This window comes from Callithrix jacchus, chromosome 15 (assembly GCF_049354715.1).
Source record: "Callithrix jacchus isolate 240 chromosome 15, calJac240_pri, whole genome shotgun sequence".
NCBI lineage: Eukaryota > Metazoa > Chordata > Mammalia > Primates > Cebidae > Callithrix > Callithrix jacchus.
The window spans coordinates 68,096,808-68,124,128 of record NC_133516.1 but is presented as its reverse complement, the minus strand read 5'-3'; the positions used below and the strand labels follow the sequence as shown (position 1 = coordinate 68,124,128).

Here is a 27,321-nt window from a genome sequence, read left to right as displayed (position 1 = left end):
CAAGCCCAGTCCTTGACTCCCTATTCATGATGCTGATGGCCCCGTGTGTCCAGCTTGGTGCCAAGCACTTTGATACATGAACTCCCTGGATTTTCACAACAACCCTATGAGGCAGAAACTAGCTTTATCTTCATTTTAAAGATGGGGAAACTGAGGTCCAGAGAGGTCAGATGACTTGCCCCGAGTGACACAGCCAGGAGGTGGCAGAGCTGGGATTTGAACCCAGGCCTGTGTGACTCCAGAGCCTGTGCTCTTGAACCTGCACCTGATGAGGCCTCCCCAGGCCCCCATTTTGTTTTGAGCCTCCTCTCACCACAGCTCAGGCCTCCTCCCCACTCTCCAGGTGCCCTGCTCGCTCCAGGACCACAGGGAAGGACTTGTGAAGGCTATGTCTCTCTCCTCCTCTTCCTCCTCAGGATGGAATGTTGGGGCCACATCCCCAGGGGCTGCAGGGCGCTTGCAGGCCTCCTCAGTATGGTGCATAGAGCGGGGCGTCAGAGAGAGGGGGAGAGTTTGAGGGGGGGAGACAAGCAGTGTGGAGGTAGCAGACAGGGAGGGGTGCCTAAAGAGGGGAGGAGGAAGTTGAGGCAGCTGGAGTGTGGGGAGGAAAGGAAGGAGCCTGGGGAAGCAGGGATGGGAGGAAGGAGAGGGAGAGGGAGAGGGAGAGGGAGAGGTGGGAGAGGAGCAGAGGTGCTAAAGAGGAAAGGATGCAGTAGACAGAGGAAGGGAGTGGGAAAGGGGTGGGGATGCCTGAGAAGTGGCTCTCTGAGTAGACAGCAGAAGGGAGAGAGCTGATGCATGCCCCTCAGAAGCCCCTGGGGCTGCAGGGCCCTACCAACCAGGAGTCAAAGGCCTTCAGATTACGCCACTTCCTAGTGCTGCCCAGGACCTGGGGGCCAAGTGGAAAATCCAATGAGCACTCCAGTCCCTGAGCCAGAGCTCTGAAACCCCCGCTGTTGCCAATAGGCCTTGGCTTAGGCTGCCTGGGATTCCAAGGACCCAGACCAGGTCTCCAGTGCCCCTGGCTCCCCACATCCCAGGAGGGCGAGGCTGCCCGGTCCTAGAGAACCACAGGCTCTCCTAAGGAGAGAGAAGGATCCAGGGAGAAGGACCCAAAGCAGACAGCCTCTCCGTGACCTCCTACCGGGTGGATATGCAGAATCTGATTGTGTTCCTCCCTAGGCTGGGAGCTCAGTACCCCTGGAAAAGCACAGTTCCTCCCAGGATAGTTCCAGCAAGTGAGGGCTGAGCTCTGCCTAATGAATGAGCCAGAGGTAACTAGAAGAGGGGAGACAAGATGCCTTATACAGGAACAAAACATGGCAAGGCAGAGGCGCTCTGGTGGACAGGTGCAGAGTGGATTACAATCTGAAGCTGAGAGAAGACTAGGGAGTTAGTGGTGTAAAATGAGGCTGAAGAGGGGACGGGGGGCAGTCTCTACAGAGCCTTGTAGGCCACTATGTAGGGTTTAATCTTAATATTTGCAGCAATAGGGAGCCACTGATGGTTTAAATTGGGAATGGTGAGGGCTGGTGTTCAGATTTGCATTTCAAGAAGACCATTCTATCTGCTGTGTAGAAGACAGACCAAAGTGGAGGGCGGAGGTGGGCACTGTGGCCACAGGGAGTCCTGGAAGGAGTCCTGTAGTGGTCCAGATGTGGGGTGACAGGGCTTGGGCTGGGTGGGTGAGGGGGTCGCAGGGGTGCAGAGAGGCCCCTTTGAGAGTAAACAGGTAGGTGTTGCAATGATTGCAGTTGCAGGGGTGAGGGAGTGTGGGATAGGATTGATTGATGTTTGGGTTTCAGGCTTGGGGGACAAGATGGTGAGTTAAAGGGAGGGGGCTTTCCCCAAACCACTGTCCCTCTGGTGTCCACTGTTACCTGAAGAGTATCTTAAAATATAGATTCCTGGGTCCATACCAGGCCTCCTGATTCCAGATCTCTAAGGACAGAGTTGAGAATCTGCATTTTTTAAAATGTGCTTCCAGGAGAATCCAAGAATCATTCCATGGCCAGGGGCATCCTATTTTACAGAGGAAGAAACAGGCCCCACGAGGAGCAGAGACTTTTCCAGGATCACACAGGACAGGTACAGTAAACATAACCAGCGTAAGAAGTCTTACAAGCTGTTCCCACTCATAGTTTCCATTCAAACAGGCGCAAACCCCGAGCGGGCTGCGGGCTGGTGGGAACACTGGCTTCTGCCTCACACAGAGCTTGGGTTAAATCTGACATTGCCATTCCCTCCTTGCGAGACACAAGGCAAGTCACATCACCTCCATTAACCTCAGGGTCCCCATCTGCGAAATGGGCACAAAATATGTGGTGAAAAGATGGTTGTGGGGTTTGCATGTGGTGATGTGCCCAAAACAAGGGTCAGATGGCCAGAGCCGGGAAGTCTAATTATTAAAGCCCAGTTCCGCCTCTACCGAGGCAGCCTCAAGTGCAGCCAGAGGCATGAACGGGCTCTGTGAGTTTGTGTGTCTGCGTACGTGTGTTCAAGCATGTGTGTGTGATGGGGTGTATTGAAGAGCCACTTCCCCTAGCCACCGACCCGTCACAGTATCTAAAAGCCCAAAATGAACGCCACATTCCGCCACATACTATTTTGTTCCATAACTTTCTGAGGCCAGAAGGATCTTGCAGAGGAGGAAGTAGAGGCCTGGGAGAGGGAAGCTCATCTGCGAAAAGGAAGCATGAGGACTCTAGCCCATGCGTGCTGCACCACTCACCCGGTTTCCTGGTCTGGTGGCCCCTGGGTGACAGCGGGAGCCGTGGTGGGGGAGCAGGAGCATCTACTCCGCACACGGAGCCTGGGGAGGGGGCTGGGCAAGGCGCCCGCCACAATCAAGGCGCAATCAGCGCTAATCAGCGTGTTCTTGAAATAGACCCAACTGGATGGGGGAAGCGAGCAGCCGCCTGGGTTTGTATAGCGGCAATCAGAGGGAGGCAATTTTAGATCCGAGGGAACAACAGCTCTTTGTCCGTGCGCCCAGGGACTCTGCCGAGCTCTGCGGAGCCCACTGTGGGTTGGAGATAAAAACACCCCATCAGGCCTGCAGCTGCCCTGGCCCAGGAAGGCGGGGGGCATGGAAGCAGTGGGTCCAGCTGCCTCTGGGATGAAGTCCAAACCCTCTAGCATGGTAGCTGAGTACCTACTGTGTGCTGGGTGCATGGACACCTGCGTCTTTTGTGAGGGTGGCCTCCGTTTTGCAGGGGAGGCGATGGAGGCTTAGAGAGGAAGAGGTTTGCCCAAGGTCACTCAGCTGAGCTGGGGTGGGAATCCAGTCCGTTTGGCTCCAAAGCTGTGTCCATTTCTGTTATGGGGCCCATCAGGCCCTGGGAGGCATTGTTTTAGGTTAACATAATGGACCCTAATGGAATGCCCAGGTCTTACAGAAATCCTGAGGCTTGGGGGGTGATTGGTTCCAATTTGCAGATGAGCAAAGGGAGGCTCAGAGAGGTGAAGGGACTTGCTCAAGGTCACCCAGATGGTATGAGATAGAGCCATGATTCAGACCCACACCTTTGAGATGCCAGAGCCCATGCTGAGCTTCAAAAGCCCAGCCATTGCCAACCTGGGGCCTCCTTCCTCTCCCCGCTGAGCAATGCCTGGTTGTCAGGCAGCTGGCCCTGGTGGTGGACATGATGGGTTTTTGGTGAGCCAGCACCATCCCCCATCTGTTGGCAGCCCTGATTTCCTTTTGGGGTGGTGACTTTCAGGCAGAAGGGAAGTTCCCTGACAGTGATGGGCTCTGGCTCAGGTCTGCCATAAGTGCTAACAGGCATGAACTGCTCCATTGCCAGGGTTGAGGGGAAGGCACCTTGGAGGAGGAGGCAGGGCAGGTGGGCCAGGGCAGCCCAGGGGATGGTGGGAGGTCAAAGCAGTGGCTGGGGTGGAGGCAATGAGTGGGCTTGAGAGGTTTAAAGGAGGAAGAGCCAATGAGACTCACCAGAAGATTGAATGCAGGGAATGAGGAGGTTTTCCCACTTGACAAGCTGGCCCCAAACCTCACTCATCCTCGACTCCTCTCTCTCAATCCACCAGGAAACCCTGTTGGTTTACCTTCAAAATATACCCAGAATTAGATCCCATCTCCCATTCTCTCTGGTTCAACCACCATCACCTCTTTCCTGGAGGACAACAGCCTCCTCCTTGGTCTTGATGCTTCCACCCAAGCCCCTGCCAGCAGCCCAAGGGGCCTTATTAAAACAGGAGTCAGAGCAGGTCCCTTTCCTGCTGAGAATGCTCACTCATCCTCATCGCATATCTGCACTGGCCTTGGGCCCCTCTATGATCTGCCCACCAGGTCCCCACTGCTTACTTTGCATCAGCAACTCTGCCCTCCTAGCTGTTCCAGAAACACTGCAGGTGAATGCCCACCCCAGGACCTTTGCACACGCTGCTTCCTCTGCCTGGATGCTCCTCCCAGGACAGCAACTGTGTCCCTCCTTCACCTTCCCTGTGAGGCCTTCCCTGACCAGCCTGTTATAATTCCAACCACCCCAGAATGACCCTTCCTATACTCTTCACTGCTTTATTTTTAGCCAGATAACTTATCATCTTCTGCCACACTGCATAATTTTACTTTGTCTGTGGTCTCATCTCCTCTGGCGACAGTGCAAGCTCCCTGAGGGAAGGGCCATAGTGGGTGCTCCATCAATATTTGCCAAATAAAGGAAGTGGCTGGACAGTGGTGTCACTTACTGAGATAGGAAGCAATAGGCTAGGCAGGGGCAGAGGCTGGAAGAGGCGAATTTAGTCGGGAAAATTGGGTTTGAGATGTTGAATGCATATTCAAGAGGGGAGATCCAGAAGGCAGTCAGATACTTAAGTTTATATCTCTGTTTCCTCATCTGTAAACCGGGTTGAGAATCCCAGCTCCCTCAATGGGTGAGTGTAGTGAGGGAGGTCTTACGAGTTAATAGAGGCAGGAGCACTTAGAACATAGCCCTGAACCAAGCATGGCTTCCCTGCTTGTTTTCTCCCTTCTTCCTTCAACAACCATGATGAGCTCCCAGAGACAAGCGGCAAGCTCAAGACCCCTGGAATGCTGGCCCATAAATGTTACGGGGAGCTCTGTGGCCCGGATGAGGGGTCCTGCTGTATCCCCCCTTCCTTGGCTTCCCAGGGGAAGCTGGAGGCAGCTTACGTGGTGACACCTCTTCTCCCCTCCCATCTTCCGCTGGCCACATCTTCCAGCCACGGGAGAATTATTGTTTCTTTCTCTGGAGCCTTCATTTGTAACCAACCTCTTGATGGCAAGGAGAGGATTTTTAAAAATAGCTTTATTGATTCTGGTTTTTGGAATATAAAAGCAATAGATGTTCTTTGTTAAAAAAATTAGATGGTACAGAAAAAATAAAAGACAAATGAGAAAATAAAAAGCCCAAACCTTGTCATTCGGAGATAATCACAATTGGCATTTCCGTGTTCGGCCTCTCATCTTTGTTCTGTGCAGGCACTCATACATTTTTGTGTTTAAATGGGTTGGGGCAAGACTCCAGGATAGATGAAGCAAGATGGGGGCTTGGCATCTCCCAGGCAGATGCCAAGCAGGGTGTGGCACAAGGGGCCTGTGTCATTGCTAGGTACATGGTCAGAGCAAAACCCGTAGCCTGTCCCATGTGCCTGGTCACATCTCCCACCTCACCACCATTTATACGTTCACCGAACCCCACCCCGCGCCAAAGCTATTGTAGACATATTTTCAATAATCACCTTTCCCGATTATGTGGGGCTTTATAAAACAAATGCCATCTAACCATGTTCTCATTTCATCCTCAGAGTAACCAAAGAGAGAGTTCCTGTGATTAGTGCCACTTTACAGATGAGGAAACCGAGACTTGGAGAAGCTGCGTGTCTTTTTCTGAGGCACACAGCAAATTCAGAGCTAGGGCTCAGGTCTTCTGACACCAGGCTGGGCCCTTCTGACTGTGGCCCCAAGGAAGGAGTCTCACTGGGAGAGCCACATTCTCCCTGTGTGCTGGACGCTTGGCACACACCGTCATCTCATCTCATCCTCTCGGCACCCCTGAGTGGCTTATTGTGTCCATTTGTACAGAGGAGGATGTTGAAGTCACAGAGGCAAAGTCCCTCACCAAAGGTCACACAGCAAAGGAGCGAGAGAGTTAAGAACTCTCACTTCTGGATGTTGGGGTAGTGCTGCAAAAATGCACTGGGGTAAGAAGGATGAATTGTGCCTGTTTGACAAAGGCAGGCTTTCTGTTCCTCATTTGGGCACCCATACTGAAACCTGTGGACCCTCTAGTTGCAACGGTGGGGTCCCAGCTCCAGTTCTGACCTCACTGGCCTGAGCCTGGACCACAGGGAGGGGGCTTGGGTTTAGCAGCAGCGCCACCTGGTGGCTGACTTGCTGCTAACAGAGCCTGGATCTGCAAGCCACCGGCCCCTCTGAGCCCAGGACTGGGATGGAGGGGTTGGGGTGGGGGAAGAGTAGATAAGGGCAGGAAGGCTCAGGGCTCATTCTTCCCCGCTAGAGACCTGGGCTAAGCCAATAGTTGCCTGGTATAGAGAAAAAAAGCCAAGAATTCTGGGTTTGCTACACCTGGCTTTGAATTCCAGTGCAGCCTGTACAATATTGAGCAAATTCCTCCATTTACCTCTCTGGGCCTGTGTGCACATCCGTAAAATGAGAATAAATCACAGTTTCAGTGGTTGTTTTGAGGCTTATGGAAAAAACCTACCTCATTGTAGGTGCATAGTAGGTGCTCAGTAAATGACACTTGCCTTCACTCTCCACTACCCTCTGTCCCTTCTCTCCACCATCTGATCAGGGGCTCCCAGAGCTCAGGCCCATATTCATCTGTTAGGTTTCTCCTAAATCCCCCACCTCTGGTGGGAGCTGAGCTCCTTCTCAGCCTGGGCTACAACAGCCTTCTCACTCCAAGAATGGTTGGCTTTGAAAATAAAGGCAGAGAAAATTCCCAGGAGAATAAGAAAAGCCGAGTGTTGGCTAGACCCAGATGAAGGATCTGATACCCCCAGGTTGGGAATCTCCAGAAAACTCAGGCCTGTACCAGCCTAGGAAGGTCAAGGTCAAAGAGTCCTTGTTCCACTACGTACCTGCCAGCCATCTCTCGTGGTCTGCAGAGTTCCATCCTGGCCTTTCCATCTCTGCCAATCAGGTATCTACCCCCTCTATTCACATTGGCTCCAGCTCCCCCATCTCTGTGCCCACCTGTAAGAGCATTTCTGAGCTCCCCTCCTCCCCTTCGCTCAAGGCTGCATCCTGCATATGCTCCTCCAGGCAGGGCTCCCCCAAGGTGACCCCAAATACTCCCTAGGACTCTGGATGGCTGAAATCCCCCCCAGTCATGACCAAGGGCCCTGATATTTTTTATAACTCTTGATGGCTCTCAGCATCTCTTAATGCTCCCCAGTGATCATTTTTTTTCTTTTTCAGTAGCTGTTATGACTCCCATTCACTCCTGTCACTCTCAGTCTCTCATAACTCCCAAATGGCTCCATATAATTCTACTGGGTCTCCAGGCCCTCTCCCCTTGCAACATCTCTTTCGGGTCTCTGGGGGTCCCAGGCACTTTCAAGCATCTCACTGGCTCCAACATTCGCTTGTCTTTATCAGTGAACTCCCATGGCCTTCTATGACTTCTGGGAAATGATGAGGGCTTCCAGAGGTCCCTAGGGTCACCAAAGGCATTCAAGGCCCCTGAAGACCCTCAGACCTTCCCCACATGGCCTCCGCCACCATCCGTAGCTTCTCCATGCCTTGATTAACCTCTCAATGCTGATGGCTGTGACGGCACTCAGTGGCTGCCAATGGTGCTGTGATGGTCAATTTCATGTGTCACCTTGACTGAGCTAAGGGATGTCCAGATAGCTGGTACACATTGTTCCTGGCGTTTCTGTGAGGGAGTTTCCAGAAGAGATTAGCAGTTGAATCAGCAGAGCTAGCAAAGAAGATCTGCCCTCTCAAGGCAGACAGGTGTCATCCAACCCTTTGAGGACCCAATCACAGCAAAAAGGTGAAGGGCAAATTTTTCTCTGCTTGAACTGGGACATCCATCTTCTCCTGCCATTGCACACCAGTGCTCCTGGCTCTCAAGCCTTTGGGTTTGGACTGGCACTACACTGTTGACTTTCCTGGGTCTCCATGTTGCTGACAGCAGATCATGGGACTTCTCAACCTCCACAATCGTGTGAGCCAATCCTTTATAACAAGTCTGTCTCTGTTTATATCCGATTTTCAGAGAAGTTTCTCTAGAGAAGCCTGACTACTACAGGTGGTCGGTGGAAAGTGCATGGGCCTTGGCATCAGACACACCTGTGATGTTACCCCAGCTCTACCACTTTCCAGCTCTGTGACCCTGGGTATCTACCTCTCTGAGCCTGTTTCCTCATTCCTGGTAGAATGTGAACACCATGCCAACTTACAAGGTGGTGGAGGGCAAGGCAATGCATAGGAAAGTAGCTGTTATGGTCTCCAGCACTGAGGTCTTCAGTGCCTATGTATTCCTTTTACCATGGCTCCCCACTCTGGGGCAAGATGGGCACTTGTCTATCCAAGCCCCTGTCCTGTGGAGGGACCTGCATCAGGTGCTATCCCTGATAAGCATGGTGTTACCTGATTTCCTTGCTCTGCCAGAGATTGGTGAAGATACATGAGGGGTTACAGAAATCAGACTGGGGCGAAACCCTGCCTCTACAAAAAAAAAAAAAAAAAAAAAAAATTAACCGGGCATGGTGGCACATGCCTATAGTCCCAGCTACTCAGGAGGCTGAGGTGGGAGGATCACCTGAGCCCAGAAAGTGGAGGCTTCAGTGAATGGGGAGTACCCTGGTTTCCCTGCTCTCCCAAAGCCTCTGTCATTGCTCAGGATGTTCCCTCATCTCAAATGTCCTTCTCTGCCTAAATCTTCCCATCCCTCAGAGTGTAACTCAAGTCCCACATCCTTGGTTAAGTGGCTGGGTACATGAAGCCTATATAGATCCAGCAAGCCTGGATCCAAGCCCAGTTCCTCCACTTGCCAGGAGCTGTAATTTGTATCTCTTTGGGCAAATCATTTAGTTTTGAACTTTAGTTTCCTCATATGAAAAATGGGATTAATGGCACTTACCTCTTAGATTTGTTGTGAGGCTCTGACGAGGTAATGCAGGCATGACCCTGGAACACAGCAGGTGCTCCATAAACAGTTCTTATTCCTGCCTGCAGCACTCCCCCAGCACTTGGTCCATGGCACGTCCTGCCATGTGGTTTCCTGTGAAGTGGCTGTTCAGAGAGTGCTGCATGTGATACTCTTTCCAGTATCCCCCACAAAGTAGACATCATTTAAAAATGAGAGAGAAGTGGCCAGAGTTGGCAACAAAGACTGACTTTTCTCCCTCATTTGTTTTTTAACAGCTTGAGATGGTGCAAGGGACTGATTATGAGATGGGAATACAGAGTTCTAGGGGAATCTTGGGCAAATTGCATTTCCTCTCTGGGTCTCATTTTTTTGCCATTCTGCCAGCGGCTGATCAAGGCCCAAGGAGTGGGCAGACTTGCTCAGTGCCACAGCAAATAACTCTAACTGGCTGGAAGAAGGCTAGGAACAGGAGGTCAGAATCAGAACAGCATCTCCATGTGAACTTACCCCTGTCCAGAGGGGCATGGACTCCTCTCCTCCTAAGAGTAGGAACACTCAAGGGAAGGGACTATTTCACTTGTCTTAGTAACACTAGTCCTAGGTCCACACAAAGAATATGGTGGCTGCTCAGTAAAGGGCTGCTGAATGCATGAAAGGATTCAATCTTCCAAAGTTGGCCACTTTCAGCAGAACATGCCTTCTCTTTGGTGCCTGATCCTCTTCCCCGTGGGAAATGCTGTTAGGCCCAAGCTAGCCTTGACCTCACATACAAAGCTCCCTTCTTCTTCTCTGGTTATTTGCAGTGTCTAGTAGAGCCAGCCTGCAGAGTCACACTTGGCCAGCAGGGGTCACTAGCACACATTGCAGCCTGGAGGGGTCTAGTGTGTCAATATAATTCCTAATGCTATTAATTCTATAGGCTCAAGAATCTGCAAATAAAGTTTCCTGGGAATGAGTGAGACTCATATTTCTGTGATCCAGCTTCCTCTTGCATATGACAGCTGCTTAATGCAAGACACTTTCAGACATGAGGAGGGAAGGTAGTAGGGAACAGGTGACTGCAGCAATCTCTGTGGTTCTGTGAGGGCAGGAATTACTCAGGGACCCCAGCTATGGATCCCAGAGACTTTCTGAATTCCAGAACTCTGTGGAATGCTTTCCTATGAGCAGATATTACCACCTCAGAGAGGGTCAGAGGCCAAGACAGGGTGAGGTAGACTTGAGATCATGTATTTCAAGCAAAAAGGCTGACCAGACAGGAATGAGCAGACACTACATAAGATGATCTTACTGTCATGAGCTGGCAGGACAAGATGTGCCTGTGGTCTTGAGTGGTCATTCAGAAATCTCAGACACAAATTTAGAGACTTTACATTCTAGGCAATACTACAAACACTTTCTGAACTTAAGGATTATGGATTTTGGTTAATAACTAATGTGAATTCAGAACCTTTCTGTTCACACCCAGAGCTCTCAGGATCTTCACGATCACCCTGCATTTCAAACAGGAGCTCTTATCCCCGCTTTAGAGATAAGAAAAGTGAAGCTGGCAAGGGCAGATCCTGGAGCCTAACCCAGGCTGCATACTCCAAATCCTCATCTCTGCTCTGCCTTGCCTGCCTCAAACATGGGTGTCTGCCTATTAGGACACAAGCATCAGTTTTGTGGCAGCTATTTTTTTTTTTTTTTGCCACTGTGAGGGGGCTGTTGCTTTCTTTAGGCCTTGCAGCATGAGAAACAGTAAGGCATTGTGGTCAGCAGACAGTGCTTTTGGTCAGACACACCTTTCTGGTCCTGATGTTTACCAGCTGTGTGACTGTGGGCAAATTGCTTGACTTCTCTGTGCCTCAAAATCCCCTATGTGTAAGGAGAAGGGAGAAGAGGTGTCTGGGGACAGAGAAGGGCCTTAGGAGAAAACCAGGACCCACTGTGGCTCCTTTTCATGGAAGACTGGAGGAAGGTCTTAAGACATAGATCCTGGCTGGGGTGGCCGCAAGAATAGACAACTATGTGTAAAGTAGGAGAAGTAATAAAGAAATAAAGCAATACATAAAGCGGAGAAGCACCCACCTGACAGAGTTGTAAGGGTTACAGATAACCTCCGCGAAGCATCTAGCACATACTAGGCAAATGGTAACTACATGAACAAAAAGCAGTGTGAGCTACCAAAACCCCATCACTATTGTATGTAATTTGCAGTGCTGAGTTGAGACTGCAGCTTCCACACAGGAACCCAGGATGGTTCTGCAGGCGTATCACCAAGGGAATAACACAGGATGAAAACCCAACGAATATCACCTGGCCGGGGATAGCCGCATCGATCGTTCATTTCTTTAATTTTTAAAAATCAGTAAGCAGACAATCTTGTACCCTTTCAATGCCCAATAAAAATGTTCATTATGCAAAACAGTACAGCCTTTTTCATTTTTTAATAATACTGTAAATATCTCAGAAAGGATGTATTGTTTCTAATGAATATCAAAAAAGTCATCACGATGACATGTTCCCCTGCCCCCACATGGCCCTCCCTGCCCCCAAAGTTACTCAAATACTAGTAGGAAATTACAAAAAAAAACCAAAACAAAAAACAATGATCCACCCTCCGCCCTGCCCCATGAGTAGTGTTAAGTGAGTCGTGTTAAGTGCCACATGTATGGTGTGTGTGTGTGTGTGTGTGTGTCGGCAACAGTGGACCACAGGGATCTGTGTGCCTGTGAGAGTTGGCGTGGAGAACCAGTAGCAGCAGCAGTAAGAAGCCTCCTTCCCCGGGGCCTGCTGGAAGGACAGCAGCTGAGGACAATCACAAGCAGGAGCCCAGTCTGGCCCTTCCTGGCCCTTCCTGGGTCCGCAGAGCCAGACAGCTCAGGGAGACAAGCGTGGGATGGTGGCTTGCCCATAAGAAGCTGGGTAGGCCTGGGCTGTGTGCACGGAGGGCTAGGCTTCCTGTCCTGTCCAGTGGGGCACTGGGAATCCCCCTTAGCAGACACAGGCTTTGGGCCTGGCCAGAGCAGAGATGCTGGGGGATTGCAGACTTTTGGGTGAATCAAACATAGAGGACCCTTACAGGAAACTAAAGCCTTGGTTTAGAGAAAGCCCACATTTCCATCAAATACCTTTGGGACCTAAGGAAAAAGGAATAGTGTATCTTCCACACCCTCACATAGCTTGGAACCAAGGCAGAGGCTTGATGTGAAGTCCAATTGAAAAAGAAGAGAGGTATCAGCCAGAGAGGTCTGTAGCCAGTCTGGCGGGAAGCAGCGCCAGACTCCAGGCCCCATGGAGGGAGGAGCCAGGTTTTCCCTCCAGTGAGAGCTGACAGTTCTTCCTGCCAGAGAAGGGAGGGAAAGTGGCAGGGAACAGGTGACTGCACCTGTAGCCTTGTGTCTGGCCACAGAGGCAGATAGAATGGCTCCTGAGCCAGGGGGAAGGATGGAAGGGAATTGAGAGGAAGGATGTGATAGCGGGAGGTTAGGGGACAGGAGGAGGAAGAGGTGGCCTGGAACAGAGAAGGGCCTTAGGAGGAAACCAGGCCCCACTGTGGCTCCTTCTTATGGAATGAAGCCGGAGGAAGGTCCTCAGACATAGATCCTGGCTGGGGTGGCTGCAAGAATAGACGGCTGCTTCCCAATCCAGAAAATCAGTCCCCACAGCAACTCCAGCCAGCCCTGCCAAGGGTGGAGAGGCAGAGCAGAGGAGGGTAAGAGCAGCTGACCAGGAGAAAGGCAGGCCAGACAGAAGACCCCCCACTGGTGTCTAGAGAGCAGGGCTAGCCACAGATGAGATGAAATTAGTTTTAGGGAAAACACACATCACCAACACACCATTTCCATAATGAACTTGATTTTAAATAAGCAGGTGGGGAGGGCAGAGATTATTGCCTGCAAGTCTTCAGAGGAAGCCAAGGTCCACGGCAGGTCTAGAAGCCAGCAAGGCACACAAAGAGAATCCCTAAGAGATCACCCAATCCGGCTCCTCCTTCCATTGGGAGATGAGAAAAGTGAGGTGCAGGGAGGGAAAGGGAGTGCCCAAGGTCACTTCGTGGGATCAGGGCAGAGCGGGGTCTGCAGCCCAGGAGTCCTGAGTCTGCTGGACTTTTTCTTCTCGGCTGCACACACAGCCTTGCTGTCTGCAAACCCAGTGTCCCTTGGAAAGGGAAGGTTTGAAGGAAAAAATTCTCCCTGGGGTACAGAGGAGGGGCAGCTGTGGACGGTCAGAGACAAACATGGGACACAGAACGATCATCAAAAGGCTGACAGAGGAGGACAGGCATCACTCCCCACCCCACCTGCCCCACAACCCCAGTAAAAAAAGTTTTACAATATTATACACTTCTTCCTAATCCCTAGAAAACATTGATTAAAACTGCCCTAGGACAGAAGGTCTGGCAGTCACTGTACAGTGTTATCTCTTTGTCGTGGTTACTTCCATGATGACTGGGGCAGGGAGGGGATGTGACTTTAGAGCAGTGTACAGTGGCCACCTTACAATTAACTTGTTAATAAATCCTGTGCAAAACAAGCAAGCCCCTACCATTAGGCGAAGTACGGGGTTCAGGAATTCATTTACACACACGGGGGAGGAAAGGAAGAAGAGCCCCAGGTGGCTGGTGGCCGCTCAGAAGTGCGTCTCCTTCTCTGTGATGGCTGCGATGGTCCCGTCACTCTTGAGTTTGGCGTCACAGTCATTAACTGTCACCATCCGTGGGCTCACCCCAAGCTTGCCCCGCATTTTCAGATCTGTGCTGGGGGTCGTCAACGTCTGGAGTTTCTGGATGGTTGGAGAGGAGGGGAAGACCTGAGTAATTAGCTGCCAGGGTCCAGGGTCTGCCTTGGCCTCTCCCAAGCACAAAGGGGACACCTGGGTGCTGGAGAATTGTCAACCAAGGTCCGGGCTCCAGCTTGGCCTCTTACAGCTCTGTCCTGGATGATGAACAACCTCCCTGGGTCTCTGTTTCTTCCTCTGGAAAATGGGAACCGTGGAGGTCCCTCCTAGCATTAGGTCAAGAATAAGGAGAGGCTATGGAAAGTGATTAGTCTCGTATCTGGCTAGGGAAGGTGGCTGGGACTCAGATCTGTCATCAGGGCCCACTGCCTGATGCCTGCCCTCAGGAGACACTGAGAAGCTGGTGTGTGAATTGCTGTTAGGGCACTCCCTGGCAAGTCACCTACACTCTGTGAGCTGCACCATCCTCACCTATGAATGGGACAATAGCACCTGCCTGGAAGGGCTGATGTGTGGCGAGTGGTAAGGCATCTCCAGGGCTGTGTACAGGATGATGGCTGGACACCTGGGTGTGTTTCTCATAGAAGGGTTGCCATCATGCAGGGCAAGGTGTAGTGTGTGTTGGGTGTTTCTCCAGCTGTGCTTGAAGGTAGAAGCATTATCACAAAGCCCAAGGCTCACAGTTTCAGGCCTCCTTGCAAAGCGGCCAGCACTGGCTGACTGGCTCAGATGGAGGCAGAATCCTGCCCCAAGACCCTGCCCCTCAGGCCAAATGTAGCCCTGCCTCAAGCCCCTATCCCTCAGTTTCATCTGCACTCCCCAGGTTTCCTGGGAGAAGACTCTAGGCTAGGATTTGGGAGGCACTTTTGGGACATAAGCCCTTTCCAAGGAAGGCTACAAAGTCTTTTGGGGGCTGGTTTCTCAGGATCGAGGTTCTGTCTTCTCCTTCAGATCCTGCTGTGGCACATTGTCCAGGTAGCATTAACAGGCAGACTCACTGTGCTGATTAATAGGTGCCTCCTATATGCCAGGCACCATGCCAGGCTCTGGTACAGATCGGGGGCTAGAGCACGCGTTCTAAAGCCAAGTGCCTGGGTTTGTGTTCTGGCTCTACCATTTAACAAGGACGAGAGGCTTAACCCCCTGTGCCTCAGTTTCCTCCTCTGTTAAGGGGGATAATAATGGTAGCTGCCTTCCGGGGTTAGTACAAGGATCAGATCAGTTGAGCAGTCACCATCACCATGTGACCTTCTATCAGTAGGATGCGCCCTCAGAGCACGTCTCTGAGGCACCTCTATCTTCACGTTTCCCTCTAGATCCGTCCTGTCCCCCAGCAGCAACTTTGTGGGGACTGAGGCTTGGGGTGGTAGACTACTTGGCACAAGAACTCTCAGTCAGGAGGCCTGGAAACTGAGTCTGACACCTCTGAAGAAGTCCCTCTTTAATAAACCCTGTTGTCTGCGTCGGCAGGTGTGTGAGCTCAGGGAGATGGAGGGGGGCTTAGAAAAGGCGGCTCCCTTCCCTGCTTTCCCTCCCACACCAGGCCTGAGATGATCTCTGGAGGATTTAGCAGGAGACACCAGGCATTTCTGAACACCAAAAGGTCATCCGGAAGTTCAGGCAGGGGTCTTCCAGTGGTCAAGGTTTTAAGGCCCCAAGTCAGCTCCCCTCTGTTTGGCTTGAGATCAGAATCAACCATCTGCCCTTGACCTATATTCTCTGCAGGCACTAAGGAGCCTGACTTACTCTGGGGCATGAGCAGGCTTGAGAAAGAGACCTTCCTTAGTGGCTGGCTCCTTCTGGCTGGATGTTTGGCTATTTCTGGAGCCTGGGCCCCTCGGTGGGCACACAGGCGTGCTGGGTACAGCTGACTCTGAGCTGAAGCTTGCATTCTGACTCTGCATACCCCCACTCCCCATCTCCACCTGGGTGGCCAAGTTCAACTTCTGCAGTCCCCAGGGTGTGGCCCTGGAGCAGAGAGACAGCAAAGCTCAGGGGATGGGACCACAGATGCCAGAGTCTCTGCCATATCCTTCAGAAGCTGTGTACCCTTGGGCAAGTTGCTTCACTTCTCTGTACTTCAGTTTCCTCATCCATGGAGACAAAAAGAATCTCCATCCCCCACCCCCAAGGATTGCTGTGCAGATTTGTAAACTAAGTATGTGTAAACTGCTTAGAACAGCGTCTGGTACACAACAAACACCCTGTGCTGTTTACTAAATAAGCAAAAACCCACTCAAACCGCCGGCTGCCAGCCGGTAGGGAAGGAGGGTGAATAGGGAGTGCGCTTGGGAGTGAGACGGGCTCGGTAAGGATTCTGTTACTGACAAAGGACCACACACTGTAGGACTCCAGTGACAGGAAATGTCCAGGGTAGGCACATCCACAGAGATAGCAGATCTGTGGCTGTCTGGGGTGGAACTGGGGTTAATGGTGAATGGGCATGAGGACTCTTATTAGGGTGAAGAAAGTATTCTGAAACAGATTCATGACAATGACTGCACAATGTGGAATATCACTAAACATTGTGTAATTGTATAGCGGAAATGGCTTAGTTTTAGGATATCTAAAATCTACTTCGATGAAATTGTCTTTAACAGTGTGATCTGCTCACTTTTTTTGGCTGTGCAACCTCAGGCAAGTGACCTGATTTCTCTGTGTCTATTTCCTCTTCCTGCTAACTGCAGCAAACGATGCCTATTGCCTCTGTTTGCTCTGAAAATGGCAGGAGATACCTCAGGTAGAGAGCCTGGCATGGTGACATGTCAGAATGACTGGGATTCACAGAACAGTCAGCGTTAACACTTGTGACCCTCTGGCCTAGGTCCTGGTCCCAGGGCTTTTTATATGTGAATGCACTGAGTACAGTACCTAACTCTGTATGTTCGGTACTGTGGTTATCCCATTTTACAGACAGGGAGACAGAGGCTGGGCTCCTAGAAACTGGCTCAGCCAAGAGGCCTCACAGAGACACCTTGGGCACAACCGTGATGATGGCCACCCTATGAGGTGAGTGGGAGCAGGCTGTCATCACGCACTGTGCAGATGAGGAAGCTGGGACCCACGGCACGAGCCCTGCCTGCACAAACCAGCCCTCCTGGGTGGTCTTACCTCAGGCAGTGTCCCCTCTGTCTTCCACATCTTGATGCAGATCCAGAGCGGGATGCAGAGCATGGAGGACAGGGCCATGAGCCAGCCGATGCCGTAGCCCCAGGCCGGGTAGGTGTAGACGTTGTTGTACTTGAGCGGCTTGTACTTGACCAAGAAGAAGATGAAGATCCCCTGCAGAGAGATGGGGCAGGTACCTGGGGGTGGCCCTCAGCCCTGCTAGGCCATGAGGGGTCCGGGGCCCAGGCACAGACCAACAGGAGGCTGGCAGGGGAGGAGGCCGACACAGTTTCACAGCTGTGGAAGGTGAAGCCCTACCAGGACCACAGTGAGCTTGAGGCACAGCAGGCTGTAGCCCCATCCCAGAGGTGACAGACACTCAGGGAACCTGGCGCTGGGTCCCACACCCCCATGGGTCCTGGGACCTCGCTGGGATATAAGACCCTTCCCGTACCCCTAGGAGCCTCTTCCCCAGACTCTGCCCAGTTAGGAATTTTTATTTTTTCTAGTTACTCTTCGGGGCTGGTTTCAAAGTTGCTTCTCAGAGCTACCAGGGTCTGTGAAGATGCTGAGTTACTTCCAGTGTCAAGAGATGGATAAGGAGTTACTGGCTGTTTTTTAATTAAATGTCTGCTCACAAAGGCCCCTCTGTGGTGTGGTCTTGGGCATGGCGTGAGCCTCAGTGTTACCCTCAGCTCTGCTGCCTTCACGGTTAACAGCGAAGAGGGGGACAGGTCTTTGTTCCCCATGTAGTCCTCGGCCCTCTGAGGTGGATCCAGTGCCCCGCTTGCATGTGCAGAACCTGAGGTCCTGAGAAGGCCACATGGCAATACTAGGATCCCAACAAGGCTGCTCCCTGGCCAAGCCCGGGGAGCCTATGCACACAGTGCAGCTTCACAAGGCAGCCTGAACCAGGGGACATCAGCCTCCTCAGGTCCAGCCTCGGCCAGGCTGGGGGCTGTGGAGTGGAAACATAGGTTGGAGGTAGGTGGGTGGGTAGAGGGCTGGAAGTGGCTCCGGGCAGGGCTCTTACCGCACAGATTCCAGGCGTCACGATCTTCCAGCACCACTTAATGAGCGACAGTGGCTGGTAGCCAATCATGTCTTCAATGTTATCATAGAACCGGTTGCTTCCTGTCCAGAATAAATCAGATGGGCACGTACACACCCCAGAGAAGTTATGTACGTGATTCAGAGGAATGGCTGGGAGTGTTTGCTTTCTCCAGCCCAAGACAGAAAAACAGCTGCGGGAACCTTTGAACCCCATAAATAACGACCAAGATGTTACATGTGTGAGGTTTCAGAATAAAGTATAGCACGAGTGATGCTGGCCCACTACTGAAGAGAACTCTCCCGGACTCAGGTATAGGAAATGAGTTTCTGGGAGAAAGGCGGAAGGTGATCCCTTTGGAGAGGCAAGGCAATTAGGGGTAGGGATGAAAATGTTTAAGGCAGGGGCCTGCCGAGGCAACCATTCCCAAGCCACACTCATGGCAGAGTGAGCAACACAGAGCCCAGCAACCTTCACCCACTTGTTGGGCTTGGGGAGCAGGAGGACCGGAGGTGGTTGTCTACAGAAGGCCAGGCACCGTGCAGGCTGCTTGGCTACACTTTCTCCTACTTGGAGACATGCTGATGACTGCTCTTACTTTACAAAAGGAAAAACTGAGCCTCAGAGGCAGAGGAAATGGCCCAAGATCATAGTGCCTAAGCCCTGAACCCCTTCCTATGCTGCGGAGTGTGAAAGCAGAAGGTCTCCCAACAGTGGGAAAAGGCCAAGGAATCCTCAAAGAGAAGGAAGAGGCCAGTACAGATCAAGGCAAGCCACAGAGAACCAGGGCCCTCCAGAGTCCAAGCACTAGGATCCTAGGCACCTGGTGAGCAGCTGGGGTGTGAACAGGCTCAGCTGATACTCACCATACACCCAGCCGATGCAGATGCACTCAAAGATGGCCACGAAGAGAAGGCACATCCCACTGGCAGCGTAGGAGTCAAAGAGCTGGAAGATGTACATGCCACCCTGCAGGTCGGGGTGGGAAGTGGGATAGATGGGAGGTGGACAGACACATGGGAAAGCAAGGTCAGCCAGCTGGCCTCAGGAAGGCCCCTCTCTGCTCTGTGGCTACCATCGCCAGGAGTTTGTTTCTCCCTAGTCTTCCCAGTTTGAAAATTACACCCTCCCATCTGGGTGTCCCCTAATTTCCAGACCTTTGGGGGCTGCTGGGACCACAGATGGTTTGTCTTGTCTCAGTCCCTCACTTCCTAGCTCCCCAAGAGCCAGAGACTACACACAGAAAATAAAGGTGGGGGAGGCTCAGCACTCCTCCCTGATGGGGAGGATGGGTGTAACAGCCTCCAGACTGGCCTCCCTGCCTCCAGCCTCAACCTCTCCAACTGTCTGCATGCCAGCTTTCAGAGGAACCTCTCTCTGAATGTGCAAATCCAACCAAACATGTCATAGTTTAAAGTGACCCTCCGGCTCCCTTCAACCTGCCAGTCAGGGCTGCTGTCCTCCTTGGCCTCATCTCCCTTCCCACAGCCCCTCCTGGACAGACCAAGGGATAGCCTCACCTCTGTGCCTCTGCACACGCTATTCCCTTTTACCTGGTAAGTTCCTTCAAAGCTGAGAACAAATGCCACCTCCTCCAGGAAGCCCTTTCTGATGGCCTCATTCTTCCTGTGGGCCTTCATAGCATGTTTTGAGGACTCACAGTTTAAAAAAGAAGGGAACAAGGCTGGCACACAGTAGGGGGTGATAAATGTAAGTTAAATCCTGTGGATTGTGAGCTCCATGGAGGAGGGACTCTAACTGGCTTTGTCCAGGGCTAGGTCCCAGTTTCTGGCCCAGGGCTTGGCATGCAGGAGGTACGTGGTCCATATCTATGGGATGAAGAAATGTATAAGGGCCAGCTCTGTAGCGTGCAAATCCATGATGACTGAGTTTAGTGATGTCCTAGAATGTGTGAGCTCAGCTGACCAAGGTGATCCGGGAAGGTTTTCTAGGAGCAGGGGAGGGGGAAGGACAACAGCTGCAGATGTGGGGAGAGCAGGGGTCTCCAGAGAAAATCTTTACAATACAAAGAGGGTGCTTAGGGGTGCAGTCAGATGCAGGGGAAATAAAAATGTCAAAGAGCAAGGAAGGATCAGGTGGGGTAGGGTGTCTTAATGGCGGGCTGGAGTGAAACCTGGAAGGCCAGCCATCCTGTGTGTCTGCCACGGGGACTTCCTTGGAGTTCCGCTTCCCCTCTGTGCTCCCAGAGTGCCCTGGGTCTCCTCCTGTCACTCACAAACCACACACCCTGAGACTTGTTCACATCTTCAGCTAGATGGGGAGAAACATCTCAATGCCCACAAGGCCAGACAGATGATACGAATGAGAAAAGGGGGCTGGGTGCGGCACCAGGGAGTGGTGGGGACCGTGGCTAACTGGAGAGCACAGCCCCATCTGGCCACACACCTCTGGAGGGCAGGTGCTGGGAATTCAGTTGTGAGGCCAGACCTGCAGTTTCTGGAAGATACCAGAAAGGCAGATTTTTACGGGAAATTTTTCTGTTATAATTGTTGACAACTTTGTGCTTTTAAAAAACACAATGAGGTCAAAACAAAATGGATCTTTGAGCCAGGCCATACCTGGCCTGAGGTCTCCCATCTTTGACAACTATCGTGAATATTCAGGTCTGTGGGGATCAGAGCAGGTCTGAAGTCCCTCTCTGCGGAGTATGGGGCTTGCCTGGCTTTCTGAGTTAATACCTTAGACCTACCCCACCTCCAGCTGCTCTCTCATGAACATCATACTTTACACAGGAACAAGGAAACCTTACTGCAGCATTCTGCAAGTAGCAGGCTGTGTTTAACCACTTCCCATGTCTTAATCCAGTCGGTCCTCCACAAGGCGGGCACTAGCGTTATCTCCACTGTTCACATGGGGAAACTGAGGCACAGAGCAGCAACCACACCTGCTGCAGGTCATCCAGCCTGCCAGTCAAGGGCTGAGGATTGAACTCAAGTCATCTGGCTTCAGAACTCATACTCTCAACCACTGCCTCGGTGGAAGAAAATAAGTTTGTGGCCTATTTTCCTTAGAGCTGAGCTTTAAATGTGTATACATGAGGGAAAATTCCTTCCAGCAATTACCTTGAAGGCCAAGGCGATCCGGGCTATTTGGCAATTTGAACGTCTCCAATACAACTGATCACAGATATTCCTCCGTGAAGGTGGAAGGTTGGCATGTGAAGCCTAAGTGCCTGCTGATTAACAGTCTTGGGTGACTGCAGCGCTGGCTCCCTGATGGCTGCCGGGGGCCATGAAGCACCCCTTGGGCAGATGTGAGGCCTCAGCCAGAGGTTGGGCATCAGCGACTTGGTGAGCTGGGGGCACCTGGGGCAGGCGGTCCAAGAAGCACCCTCCACCACCTGCTTTCTCCAAGCTGCTGATGTCCATGCCAACGTCTGCTCCTCTTGCAACTCTGTCCGTTAGCCTCTTTAACACATCAGGTTAACCCCCCAATTTGTATGTGACAAGACTGTGACAAGAGACATCAATTAATCAATGCTTAATGAGGCCCTGTTGCTGCAGCGCCCAGTGTCCCGGAGTGGGGAGAGGTGAGGCGGAAACTGGGAAGCGCTGCACCATTTATTTGCTCCAGTGCTGATTATCACTCTCATTCATGTGACAATAACTGGGTGAGGTAATGATGCCAGCCACTGTGCACTGAGCACCCACCCCGTGCCAGGTGCCAAGTTGGCTCTGAGGGCATGAAGCCAAACAAGGGCTGGTTCCTGTTCTCACGGCCCCCGAGGTCTGGTCGGGGAGACAAGTGAACAGGTGGACCACAGATCATGGTAATGGGGAGGAGGAGACTGAACTGAGCCGCAAACAAAGTGCTAGGGGCTGGGGGCATGAGGGAAGGCAAGCCAAGAAGGCTTCCAGGAAGAGGCAGCATTTGAGTTGGGAAGTGAGGGAATGAGTAGACTCAACAAGGTGGCATGAGCCCAAATGCTTTCTAGGCTGACCTCAAGATCACATCAGCTGCTTTTGCTGATTCTGAGTTCCCTCATTTCTTTCCATGTTTCTTACAAAACCTCTTCTTGTTTCTAGGCAACAGGTTTTTTAAATTTTTTGTTTTTGTGGGGTTTTTTTTGCTTTTAAAATTAATAACTTTTGTGCATGTGGGGAGAAAGATACCTGATCTTACCTTCCCAAGATACATAAGAAGGTACTTATTTGACAGGATGGCTATGGGAGGCGGGGCAGAGAAATACCGTTTTATCGGATGGTCTTAATTTGGGAGTCACGGAGAACCTCTCCTAACCTGCAGGCACAGCAGGGACAATGAGAAGAGGGGCACACACAGAAGGCCCAGGCTGGAGCACACAGTGCCCGAAGGTGTCAATATCATCATGGGAGCCTCTTCTCAGAGATGCCCAGGAAAGCCTGCTTTGAACCTGAGACCACTCATAGGTAACTGGTATAGGGGCCAGTAGCTGATATTGTTGCTTCACCCAGAAGGTATTCTTAGGGATGGCCCAGGCGTCCATGTGCTCACCATGACAGATCAACCCAGCATTCCCCTGGTGAGTCTGACTCCCCTCTGTGAACAGCAGCAGCGGCCTTTAGCTGAGCACTTGCACATGAAGACACTGTGCTGAGGGCTGGATGAGAACTTCCATTAGATCCTCACCATGACCCACTAGGAGGAAGCATAAACCGAGTGGCAGAGGGCACTAGACCTGACCCGGGTCACACAGCTGGTCACTTTCAGAGCTGGGAGTTGACATCACACACCCACTTCACCCCATGCAGCACAGACATACCACTCACCTCTGTTAACATCACAAGGCCCAGAAAATAGGAGATAACAGACAAGGCTAGGATGAGCAGCTCCCGCCGGTAACCCCTTCGGAAGACCTTGGGGTACATGTCCACTACGGCAGTCACCAGGCTTTCCACGCACACAAACTGGATGGGGAGATATGATGTGAAACTCAAGGAAAAGGCCGCTCCTCGTGGCCCAGGTAATCCTTCATTCCCATACCCACTCATGCTGACGAGGGGCCTGAGGATAACAGTAATCCCAGCAATAGCAGAGCTCCAGCCATGACCATTTAGCAGAAGAGGATGCTGAGGCTCAGAGGTAGGGAGTGACCTGCCCAGGATCATTCAGCAAGGATGTGGCAGTCAGGACTAGAGCTAGGGTCTCCAGACTCCAAATCTAGTTCTCCTTCTCCTGCATGCTGCATGTCACATGCCTATAGTTCTGGGGTCAGCAACTTAGATGAGAGCAGCCCCTGGCCTTGAGGTAAGGCTGGCGTTTCTGTGGCTGTAGTCGGAGTTGGGTGATCTGCTGGTGGCAGGCTCTGCTCAGTCTCTGTGCTCTCTGGGTTTGGGATGTTTCCCTGCCCTTTGTTTCTGACAGGCGAGGCCCCTCTGCGGGGTGGAGGGCAATCAGAGGTGAGCCAACTTCCAGCTCTTTGTCTCTGCTGGGTGTCTTTGGGCCCCAGCCAAACGGTGCAGGCATCACTGGCCGAGTTTGAGTCACTGAGTGTCTGTATCCTGTGTGCTGAGCACAGGGCCGGGTACAGGGTATCTGCCCAGTTCCTACCCACCCCTTAACACACAGCTTGAATATCCTGACACCAACTGCCCCCTTCCTTGGTTCTTATGGCAGTGGGGGCAGATATGCAGGAACTTTTTCCCGATCACTCGTCCCCTACTCCTCTGTGCCCTGAGCCCACCCCTCACCCTGGGGGCCCTTGCCTGCCTAAATCTGTCTCCTTACAAGCAGGTGGAATCCTTGAGGGCAGGGGCCACATCATTGCCATCTGTCTATTTCCTGTGTCTAGCTTAGGGCCCATGGCACAGAGGAGGGAGAGGCTCACAAAATGTTTGCTAAACTCTCAATAACAGTAGTGCTAATAGCAAGCACATCTCACCTGCTATGTGCCAGGCTCTGTTCTAGGCAGTTAGCACACATTAATTCATGTAGTCTCTACACAGTCTGTACTATTATTATCCCCATTTTGTAAATGAGGACACAAAAGCACAGAGGAGAGAGAATGCAATTTACCCAAGGTCACACAGGCGGTAAGTGGCAAAGCCTGGATTGAATGAGGCGATCTTGCTCCAGAGCTGGGCTTTACCCACCATGCTGCCCTGCCTTGAGGGAGGGAGGACGAGGAGTCAAGGGCTCTTTTGCCAGTCACCTTGTTGGGAAGCTCCCCTTCCCTGGAGCCATTTCTCAGCTCCCTATCCTTTCCGATTCACCTCTACCCAGGAAAGGTGTTTCAATACTCCTTGTGCAGACAAAGAGTGAGGCACAGAGAGGCGAGGTGACTAGCTCAAGGCACATGGGTGGCAAGTCGTGGGGCTGGGACTCAAATCCGGCCCTTCCTGAAGCCAACACCCAGGCTGTGGCCTCGCAGCTGCTCCTCCTCAGCAGCAAGGGCTGGCTCTGCCCATCCTTTCTCCAGGTCCTAGGGAAGGGGATGGGATGCAAGGGAAGCTGTTTAACCAGGATGGAAACTGATGAGACATCTGCAGTGTGTAGGCCAAGAGGCAGACGGGTCCAGGTGCATGTCCGAACAAGTTACTCAATATCTCTGAACCTCAGTTTCTTCTGTAAAATGGAGGCAATGAAAGGAGCCCCCAGCCTATGTGGTTATTGTGACAATGAACTGAGAATGTATCCCAGGCACACAGCAAGGGCAGTATACGTGGGGGTAGGCAGAGTGGCCACCACCCTCTGTGCCACTCCTCGGGCCCCTGGGCTTGCAGAGCCTAGGCCCCAGCCCCCGCCTCCTTCTGCCAGGCAGACCTAGCCTGTCACATATAAGCTGCCAATCCCGCCAATCCTTCTGATGCCTCTGCCTGCAACAGCAACAATAAGGGGAAGATTATCAGCAAAAACACCTGGTGATTCAGCTTAGCAGCTTCTGGGAAACTGTTCATGGGAAGAAATTGGACTCTGCTGGCTTGACAGACACACTGGCCGTGGGGTTTGGGTGCCAAGTGACTTGACTGGCACAAGGTCATGGATGAGGGCAGCACCCCCACAGGCTGGGCTGGGTGTGTCTCCCCACTTCACCTGGGAGCCCAGGGGGTCTGACCGCTTTGCCTGCAGAGCCCCCGGCGCAGCCCAGCGCACTCTGTTTCCCTTTGCAGTGTGGCAACAAAGGGAAACCGAGTGTGTGGGTGAATGATTAGCTCCAGGTCTACCCTTTGCCAGGGAAGGAGGCTGCCAAGTAGAGGGAGGTCAGCAAGGGGCCTCTAGGGAGGGCTGAGCATGGAGGCAGGTGGGCGGTGGTGGGGCAGAGCTGGTGGTGGCATCCAGGACAGAGATGGAGGAAGGAGGAGGTGCTTTTCTATGTGTCTGTGTCCTCAGTGATTGGGTTGGTATGGGGACATGCATGCTATGGAACCCACTCTCTGAGACTCTCTTCTGCTGTATCAGGCAGTGCTGTTGGCAGGAGTGGCTGAGCAGAAGGGAAGTACTTAGCAAACTTTTCTAAATGTGAATTGAGAGTTGGGAATTCTGGTAAGGAAAACAGTGTTTGGGAAGGCTTAGAGGAGCTGGAACAGATATTTGTGGGTAAGTGTGGAGCCCACCCGGTGGATGGGGGATAGGAGAGTTTGTTGGGAAGGAAGTGGAGGGTGAAAGGAGGATGGTGGGCAGGGCCCTGATGCCAGGGTCAGGTGGCAGTGGCTGGGCCTGGGGAGCCACTCCTAAGGGTGGCATCTGGTCCCCCGGCCCAGGGTCCCCCTCCCTCTTGGGCTCCCCCTCCCTGTGGCCCCTTACCTGGCTGTCCAGTCCCAGGAAGATGAGCATCATGAAGAACAAGGTGGCCCACAGTGGGGAGAGAGGCATCATGGTGACCGCCTTGGGGTACGCAATAAAGGCCAGACCGGGGCCTGGAGCGAGGGAGAGAGAAAAAGCCACTGGGTAGAGCCCCGTCCCTCATACCATTGCTATTTTAATCCAGCATTTACTGAGTGCCTCCTCTGTGCCAGGCACTGTGTCTGCCTCTCACTCAAATCACTTCAGTTTCCCAGCCACCCCATGCAGCTGGTGCTCTACTGGTGCCCATTTTGGAGATGAGCAAGTTGAGGGAGAAAGAAGTAAACAAGGGCCTTGGAAGGGCCCAGATTTGAGCTTAGGTTGGGCTGACCCATGGACCTTCCTCCAGACAGGTCTCTACTGTTCTCAAGGGGCACGGTGCAGTTTCTTGTTAAAATGCAGATTCTCAGGCCCGCCCAGCGATTCTGCCTCAGTCTGCCCAGGGGAGGCAAAGGACCAGGCATCCATGGTTGTGGTGTAGGTAGGTTGGGTCCAGCCTGGAGAAATTCTCTTCCAGCCTGGAGAAATTCTCTTCCATCCTGCCGGCCTCTTCCTTTGGTTTCCACTCTCATTTCCAGGTCCACACTCCCTTGTTTCAGTTGCTCCACATAGAGGGCTCGGTTAGCATGTCCTCGGGATGAGCTTTATCAATGTCAGCACAGATACTTGAGAGTCTAGCCCTGTGGCACAGTGGTCAAGAGCACAGGCTCTGTAGCCAGGTGGCCTGGGCTCAAATCTGTTTTCTTAGCTAAGAAATAAAGTCCTACCTAAAAAAATTGGTTTTGAGAATTTAGTGAGATGACACAATACGTGAAAAGCACTAAAGCAGGTAAATGCTTAATAGACATTAACTTTATTTTTAACTTTAAAGATCAGCTTCATTAAGGTATAATTTACATACAATAGTTCAACAAAGTTTTAAAAAGTGTATACACCCAGATAACCCCCATGACAAGCCATGGCAATCAGGCTACAGAACACTGCCATTGTCTCCTTGGGTTCCTCTGCTGTCTCTTCGCCTCTGTTCCTCACCTTCACTTTAGGCAATCATCAGTGCAATTTTTTTCCTTCCTCGGTTGAGTTTTGCCTGTTCTACCTAGAAGTGGGTCATGTGGCAATCCTACGTTTAACATTCTAAGAACTTCCAAACTGATTTCCAAAGTAGCTGTGCCGTTTTACAGTCGGATCAGCAATGCTTCCAATTTGCAGCGGCTCCACTTCCTTGCCAACACTTGATATTGTCAGTCTCTTAAGATGTGTCATTACAGTGGGAGTGAGATGTTATATCAGTTTGCATTTGCATGTCCCGACAGCTAATGACGTTAAGTATCTTCACGTTTATTGTCTCTTCATATGTCTTCTTTTGTGAAGTGACGGCTTGAGTCTTTTGTCCATTTTTTTCATCAGGTTGTTTTTTTTTTATTGGATTGTGACCTCTTTATATGTTTAGGATGTAAATCCTTGATCAGAGGAGGATTACAAATACTTTCTCCCAGTCTGTGGCTTGCCTTTTCATTTTCTCAACGACGTCTTGTGAAGAGAAGAAGAACA

General features: G+C 51.9%; 1 protein-coding gene and 1 long non-coding RNA gene across 3 annotated transcripts in view; one reads left to right on the top strand and one right to left on the bottom strand.

The window, feature by feature from the left end:
- Nucleotides 1-1,984: 1,984 nt before the first annotated feature.
- LOC144579579 (uncharacterized) lies at nt 1,985-11,514 on the top strand. The gene is made up of 2 exons (XR_013527503.1): nt 1,985-2,088; nt 11,307-11,514. It is a non-coding gene; the product is annotated as an uncharacterized LOC144579579 (long non-coding RNA).
- The window catches only part of SLC6A11 (solute carrier family 6 member 11), a 118,296-nt gene continuing 102,399 nt past the window's right edge, over nt 11,425-27,321 (bottom strand). For both annotated transcript variants that reach the window (XM_035276299.3, XM_035276300.3), the window contains 6 exons: nt 25,732-25,844; nt 22,758-22,895; nt 18,855-18,957; nt 17,971-18,071; nt 16,941-17,111; nt 11,425-13,874 (listed from right to left, as the gene is read on the bottom strand). In XM_035276299.3, coding sequence (XP_035132190.2) covers nt 13,722-13,874; nt 16,941-17,111; nt 17,971-18,071; nt 18,855-18,957; nt 22,758-22,895; nt 25,732-25,844 — 779 coding nt within the window. In that variant the 3' untranslated portion in view covers nt 11,425-13,721. The remainder of the gene's footprint in view (nt 13,875-16,940; nt 17,112-17,970; nt 18,072-18,854; nt 18,958-22,757; nt 22,896-25,731; nt 25,845-27,321) is intronic.